Genomic DNA, 7,949 nt, shown 5'->3' on the forward strand with positions numbered 1-7,949 from the left:
GCCAAGCAGAGGAGTGGGTCTGGCTGGTTTTTGACGTGTTTTTAGGTGTTTTTGTCAGGCTTTCTATTTTGTCCTCCTTTAGTTATGTCGCCAACTGTGTTGAACAAAGATGCCTGAACTGAACATGTTAAAAACCAGCCGGACCCACACCTCAGCTTGGAGAAAAGTGGGTGCCTCATCTGTTTATTTATTTGACCTATCTGTTTACATGACCTGACACTGTCCCATGACCCATAATGAAATGCAGTGGGTTAACAAACTTTCCTTACTAATTATGCAAATAAGCTCCTGATTTGTATTAATTAGTCATTGATTATGTAAAGTACCATCTGAGCTCTCTACATACCAAACATCACGACGATCTGTCGACCCCTTCTCAAGTTATTCATGTCCGAATGTCAAAACAAAAACACCCACTGCAGTTCTAAACAAGCCGCTAGGGGGCCCAAATTTACAGAACTTACTTTCTGTGGCATGAACTATCTACCACACAAAAAACATGACCATAACACTTTCAGAAAATATGCCCCAAAATTTTGAAGCACCGCTGCAGTACCTTAGGTACCCGCTAGAAGGCCCATTATCGAACTTGACCTTCCTTTCTGTAAACTTTACCAATCCACTAAACATCATACAGATCCATCAACAGCTTCTCGAGTTATGCTGGCGACATACAAATACACATCCACACAAAGCCCGCTGCAGTATCGACGGAAAATGCCAGGGGAACCATTTTTTAACTTGACCTCCGTTTTCACAACATCTACACACCTGCAAAAAAATCATGAAGATCCATTAACGTTTCCGTCACTTTTTTTTGCCTGCATACAAACACAAAAAATGCAAAGTCCGCTGCAGTACTGATGAAGAACGCAAGGTGAACCATTTTCGAAGTTGACCTTCCTTTGCACAACCACTACACATCTACCAAAATCATAAAGATCCATTGAAGCTTTCTTGAGTTATGGCCCTGACATACATACGGACCCACCCAACAGATTTTTCAACCGAAAACATAATCTTCTCCGAGTACAAGTACTCGGCGAAGATAACCAGTGATCTGTTTTTCAACGACCCATTGCATACCTGCTGACCTAGATTCTAGGACACCAGCTGTCATTGAGGGCTGCCTTTACAGGATACAATGCAGCTGAATGATTATGTAAATCGTCCTCGTTTGCATAATATGCTCTTATGAATGTTAATACTCATCTACATACCAAAGACAATACAAATCCATCAATATCTGTGAGTTATCCTCTTCCAAGGCTTCCAACAAAAAGACCTACTACGATTTTGACCTCTTGTGTTTTTAACACTGGACGCTAGATGTCGCTGAATACCATGCATATCAAATATAGTATGTACAAATATAACCGAAGACCCGGATGTAATATACATGTATGTCGGTGGCCAACTACTGATAGTAGAAAAATCCGCGGTTGGGGTCTTCGTGGTGAAGAGTGATGAAAATTACGTCCCGGCGTTTTTCGGATCAGAGGTAAGTTCGCCTCGGTAGAACCAGTTGGACAATATTTCTGGCAAATATGAAACGAAACAGCACCAAAGGTATATTGCATATCATTCTATTCAGTAACGTTATATCATTTAGAATTATCATAAAAATCGGTGTTTGCCACATAATGCATTGAACGTTATGTACAGTATTGTATGAGCCCATAGCCCACTGTGTACTGTAAGGTCAACAAACTGCAGGGTTCATTTGCCTACTTATTTATTTACATCCAAATCGATAATCCCGGGCCTACCTATAACCACTGCACTGCAGTCTGGCTCTGACGCACGCTTAAATTGGTAACGTCAGGGGCTGTGCGATATCTAGTGGGAATAGACTGGTCGTCGGGGGTCGAGGGATAGGGCCAAGGAAATGTTCTTTTGCCTGGGGGCGGGGGGTAGGGCTAGGGGCATGGAAAAGTATTTGGCAAGGGGACGCGCCGATATCGATTGTGGTATGAATCGACTGCCAATGACGACACAGTGGCGACCAGTTGGGAAGCTAGCACCGCGGTTCGTGAAAAAAACGTAGTTTGGAGACGTAAACAATGCTTTATAATCGTGATTTCATGTAAATGCTAGACCTTCCGACAAAAACCTGGAGTCTTAAGAATGATTCTTTAATGGTGTATATTTAGTGCAAACGCCTATGACTGTGTTAATTTAATGATATAGTGTTGTCAAATATAGTCAGTAAATGCTGTACTTTGGTTTCATGACAGCTATACATATACAATGCACGTTTTGATTCTATAGATGACCAAAACTGAAGGTCGTTTTAAAGCCCCAGTGGCAGTGCAATATTTGTAAAACAAAGTTGTTATTATTACCCCTACCATGTTTGTGGTGTGAATGTTAGCTATCCCAATGTTTAGGGTAATTTGGCTTTCATATAGATACACATGACCATAGATTTACATTTTGTACAGAACATTGCCCCAAATCCGTATCTATCGATGTATAACAACAATGTGAAAAGTCGAATGCAAGTAGGCCCAATGTACATATGCATGTACCTCCACTAGTCAATACAATAATATAAGAGCCCAAAATACTTTTTGGCCTAAAAATTGCCAACGAAACCCGTGATCGCTTGGAAATGCCAAAATGTGAATGGATGTCTGCATGTCGGACCAAGGCACCGCCACCCCCACCCTTCAACTCTATATATAGCTACCCCCAACCTAATGTCACGCCATGTGGCTTTTTAAATCGCCTGTCACACAGTCTCTCGCTGCCAGGGGATCATCGAATTGGACCCTTCTTCCTTCTTCGACCGGTCTGGCGAGTGATCCGGCAGAAGCACGATTATTAGTCAGGTTATTAGCATTTAGGCCACAGCAAGTAAATTTTATGGATGACATCCTCCGCAGACTCCAAAATTAATGAGATAGGGCGAAAAAAAAACAAGGCGGGCCAAAAAAAACAAGATTCCTATATTTTCAAATTTTGAGATCATAAGTCTTGTTAAACAAGAATTGAGGCGACAAAATATGATATCATGACCAACAGGTCTTTTATTCCTGTATTCAACCAATGAGGTTTCATATATGATATAAAACCTCCTTGATTTAATGTAAACATGTCCTTGTAGATATGTATACATCTCAATAGACTAACTACAACAAATGCAGAAAAGAGCTTGTTGTACCATCATCTGAAGCAACTACACTGGGAATTTATATGCGATGAAACACCTTGTGTATACAGCTCAATTAACTAGACCCCCCCCCATTATCTTTATAATGTCCTTGCTAGAACAAATGCAGAAAACAGCTTGTTATTATACCATCATGGGCAGGAACTACACTGGGTATTCATATGCAATGAAACACCTTAGACTGTCAACATTAAACTGTTCTTGAAGATGTGTATACAGCTCAATTAACTAGAACAAACGCAGAAAACAGCTTGTCATACCATCATGGGCAGGAACAACACTGGGTACTCATATGCAATGAAACACCTTAGACTGTCAACGTTTACAACATATTTGCCAATTTTTGGCATGTTGACCACCGTCGGAGGGCAATGAAATTTCTTGTTTTTTATTTCGAAATCAGGCGAAAATTAATGAGCGCGCTGATGTCATCCATAAAAATTACTTGCTGTGGCCTTATTTACAATCTTTGGTCAGGAAACTAGAAAATAACTCCCAAATTATCATTTCAAAGTGGCGTATGCCGGACATATGAATGACGCATGTGCGCATATGTATGAAACAACCTATACCAAATTTACCATTATGACAGTGACATACAACATGTATCAGCCCAAAATTGTAGATTTGCCAGAAATACCAAAATGAATCATTTTGATTGGTGTCATTTAAAACTAAACAGATCGTCATGATTTCTGATATGTCAATAGCTTAGATATGTCAATAGATTAAGTGATGATTTACATAATTGGATGCAAATGGTGCAAATCGGAATCTAATTTGCAAAATCAATGAGAAAAATGGATAAATCTGCTGCATTCTATAATAGGACATGAGACATATGTAACTAAGAAAGAGAGGAATATTGCTAGACATCAAGACCCAAATCATTTGCATAATTAACGAAAAAAACACCAATTACATAGGGGTAAATGACGGTAATTTAATACTTTCGACATTACGAAGCTAAGGTGAACAATATTAGACATAAATCATGCAAATCAGGGCGCATTTACAGAATATTCCGGAATCTTAAAATTCCGGTCGTTCACCACTGTAGAACTATAGTGCTTTCTTCTTGATTGTGCAAATGAGGTCTACAATTGCATAATTGATCTATCGATATTCCTTTCTTTCTCGTTACAGAAGTAACATGTTTGAGAGACGTATCACAGATCCCAGATTATCAATTAGATCAACTGGCATCTTATGTATTAATCGTTCTCATATGCATAATTTTCTGGTTGTATGTCATATATTAGAAACGCTGATGGTTGTCCATGTACTTCAACTTATACCAGATGCACTGGGTTACTTTATTTACAGCTGATCTGATCCCTGGTCTTTTTGTTCATACGAAAGCATTGGAGAAAGAAATCCGCAATTTTCATTTGATTTCTTTTTGTGAAGATACTTGTGAACTAACATTTCATATGCTATAATTCCACACCAGTCTTGTTTACCAATTTCCAGGTATGCAGCAAAGTTTAATTGCTGGGTAACAAGGTTGTTTACTCACAACCAGGACCTGTATACAATCAACAGCCCACGTTTAGGTGACCGTCTGTCACCTTCCTCAGGGCATTACTTACTGTTCCACACTGCAGCTAGGTGTCGCTGCTAACGATGCTTTACGTTTGGAGCCGTAACGTTATATATATGACAATACTTAACGTTTGGGACCGCATTGTTAGCAGCGACACGTAGTGGCAGTGTGGAATAGTCCTAGTCAGTATTGCCCTGAGGAAGATGACAGACAGTCAGCAAAACATCAGCTGTTATCCAATGATTCTCCAACCAGGTGAAAGTATTCACGGAAGTTTAATTGCTCTTTACATACCTTTCAGCACATAAGAAGATGACTGCCTCGATGCTGGAAGAAACAGCTATCTCAGAACTGTCACAAGTTGATGCCTGTGAATTCCAAGACACTACACATGCTGATGCGATTCTCAAGGTTTTGAACCGACAAAGAAATGTCGGCATCTTCACAGACGTCGTGTTGTGTGTTGGCGACGACCAGTTTCCTTGTCACAAAGCAGTGTTGTCGAGCAATGCATACTTTGAGGCAATGTTCTCTATGGACTTAAAGGAACAGTTAGAAGGGAAGGTTTGTCTTGAAGGAGTTGAGAAGGAAACAATGAAGCTTCTTCTTGATTTCTTCTACACAGGTGAGATACTGATCCACCATGAAAATGTACAAGCGCTGCTGGAGGCATCCTGTATGTTTCAACATACCAAGATCACCAACGTCTGTTGCCAGTTCCTGGAAGGAAACCTGGATGCTAGTAACTGTCTTGGCATTTGGTACCTTGCTGAAGCTCTAGGCTGCACTGGTTTGTATGAGGCTGCAAAGACATGTGCGCTGCAGAGGTTTGAAGATGTTGCACGTGGGGAAGAGATTGTGGAAATTCCCATCCACCAGCTGCAAGAGTATCTTGGCCACGACAGTCTGAAGACAAGAAATGAAGAGCTAGTGTTTGAGACTCTTATGAGATGGATGAAGTCTCACGAAGAAGAAAGTAAATGTGAGATAAAGAATCTGTTGTCCTTGGTCCGCCTTCCATTTCTGCAATACAGCTATCTAGTGAACACTGTCCAGACAAACCCTTTCGTCAGGCAGTCGGAAGAATGCATTCAGATGACAGAGAAAGCAAAAAGTTACTGGAGTCCAATGTTTGGGACTGTGAAAGACCCCATCAAACCCAGGCGGTGCAGCAAACAGGTCATCATAGTTGTTGGTGGAAGGAAGAGGGAGACCACTGGCTGGAAGCCTGTCCCTGACGTGAGATGCTATGATCCCTCGATAAAAAGGGAGGCCGTGAGGACCAGGGAATCCTTCCTTTGGGCTAACAGGACAGCTGTTGAAACAAACTCTTCTACTTCCTTTGTGTCACACTGCACACTATCAACTCTTCCCTCCTCCGTTCAGATGATGAGTGTAGTGGTTCATGAGCATCACATCTATGTCACAGGCGGGAAGATCAAACGAAAATCTCTCAGTCAAGTCCTGAGGTATAACCTGTTCGCTTCCAGGTGGGAAACTCTGGCTTCTATGCAGCAGCCAAGACGAGCACATGGGTCGGGAGTAGTGGATGGACTGGTGTATGTTCTTGGGGGCAGAGCAGGTCCAATAATAGTTGATAAAGTTGAATGTTATCACCCTATCAAGAATGAGTGGCAATGGTGTGCCCCCCTCCCCCAGGCAGTTCGAGTCCCCAGTGTTGCATCGCTTCGTGGGAAATTGTATGCAATCTGTGGCAGCCAGGGTGCTCATCGGCCCTGTCCTTACATCCAGGTCTACACCCCCTCCACTGACTCCTGGAGTCTAGTGAGCACCCCCGGACTGGATCACATTGCAGCACCTGCTGTGGTTCTTGACGACAGCATCTATATTCTAGGTGGAGAGCTCAGCAAGCAGGTTACTGTCTTCAAACCGAAGGATGGATCCATCGCAACTGCTCCCGACTTGAACTTCAAACGTGCAGACCATGCTGCTGCACAGATAGACAGTAAAATCTACGTGCTGGGAGGGATGCAGGATCCCCGGCTGATGGGAGCGGTGGCGCATGACAGTATCCACTGCTACAGTACCGTGGGTGATAGGTCGGAATGCTGGGACGATGTCGGGAAAATGCCAGAAGCCATCGCAATGCATGGAGCCGTGGCTGTGTACAAAGATTATCTACGAGATGGAAGTGTTAATGGAGGGTCGACACTCTACGAGAACGAGGATGGGTGATGCGAAATGTCATTGACTGTAACAGAAAGGTGTGAATTTCGGAGAGATAGCGGAATCCTAGCTGAGATGCTTTCCTAAGTAGTAAATCTACCTTTCCGTCCAGAATATCCAGATTTCTTATGAGCGCTTCAGCAGAGAACAGGGCACTGGACTAATTGATAATGTGTGCAAATCTATGCGAGATTTTAGTTGCAAAGGATCAATGCAAAGGTATTCAATCATTTGAATTCATACATAACTAAGAGATAATGTAGGGATAACTAACGGATAATGTGTACATAAGTAATTCAGTACATGCATAACTATCTCTACGTATCCAGGAGCTAGGCAGCTTAGACAGATATGTACATAATGAAGTGCAAATTATACAATTTTGAACGTAATTTGCATAGTTAATGAGAAAAATCTATATTTGCTGTGTTTTCCACTCTAGGACTCAAATACATGTAGTTTATTGAAGGTGGAGCATCTACAGATATCAATTATGCAAATGAATTCATAATTTGCATAATTAATGCAAAAGTGCCAAAATTCTTCTAAATGGTAAATGATTGGACTGTTAACATTGTGACCTGTGCAAGTCAGTTAAAGGTGTGCATTGCCAAATGTGGAAGTCATTTGCATAATCAAAATATTTCATTGGAAGTCTCCGAACTCATGTTGCTATTGTAGTTAATTGGTTTTGGATTATTACCATCGATAGTTTATGTAACGTTTGAAAGACTTATCATTATCACCTTGTTCTATGTAGTAACATCTTAGCGCTAGGTCAAACAGAATTCAAACCCGCTATTCTTGTGTATTAAAAGTGATAAAAGTGATTATGACAGATGTCAAGCATCACATTTGCCATTCGGCTTGCTTCAGATCTGCCGTTCTCAATAGGGGATTATCATTACAACAGCGGGCGTGCCTGTAGAATTGGGGTGGCCACGAGTGTGGTTGTAGAAGTGAGACGAGTTCGATAGTTGCAGAAACTACCACACTATCATCGCTTTCTGCACTTCGTGAATACAGGAACAAAAGACTGCA

At 41.5% G+C, this 7,949-nt stretch overlaps 1 protein-coding gene and 1 long non-coding RNA gene across 4 annotated transcripts; one reads left to right on the forward strand and one right to left on the reverse strand.

Annotated features, from left to right (window-relative positions):
• Window positions 1-1,362: 1,362 nt before the first annotated feature.
• Window positions 1,363-7,949, forward strand: LOC136447939 (kelch-like protein 29). Of its 3 annotated transcripts, XM_066447078.1 has the most exons (3): window positions 1,363-1,501; window positions 2,743-2,834; window positions 5,023-7,949. In XM_066447078.1, exon 3 carries the CDS (start codon window positions 5,034-5,036, stop codon window positions 6,915-6,917), a length of 1,884 nt encoding a protein of 627 aa, XP_066303175.1. In that variant the 5' UTR covers window positions 1,363-1,501; window positions 2,743-2,834; window positions 5,023-5,033; the 3' UTR covers window positions 6,918-7,949. The 3 variants fall into 3 exon arrangements, with proteins under 3 accessions (XP_066303175.1, XP_066303176.1, XP_066303177.1); XM_066447079.1 differs by lacking the exon at window positions 2,743-2,834; XM_066447080.1 differs by lacking the exon at window positions 2,743-2,834 and having other exon boundaries at window positions 1,365-1,501; window positions 5,347-7,949.
• On the reverse strand, window positions 3,008-3,639 carry LOC136447942 (uncharacterized). Its single transcript, XR_010757802.1, has 2 exons — window positions 3,482-3,639; window positions 3,008-3,350 (listed from the first exon to the last, which is right to left on the reverse strand). It is a non-coding gene; the product is annotated as an uncharacterized lncRNA (long non-coding RNA).

This window comes from Branchiostoma lanceolatum, chromosome 13 (assembly GCF_035083965.1).
Source record: "Branchiostoma lanceolatum isolate klBraLanc5 chromosome 13, klBraLanc5.hap2, whole genome shotgun sequence".
Lineage (NCBI taxonomy): Eukaryota > Metazoa > Chordata > Leptocardii > Amphioxiformes > Branchiostomatidae > Branchiostoma > Branchiostoma lanceolatum.

Excerpts from the sequence above, each read along its gene's own strand:
- LOC136447939 (XM_066447078.1), top strand. The coding sequence starts at position 5,034 with ATGACTGCCTCGATGCTGGAAGAAACAGCTATCTCAGAACTGTCACAA.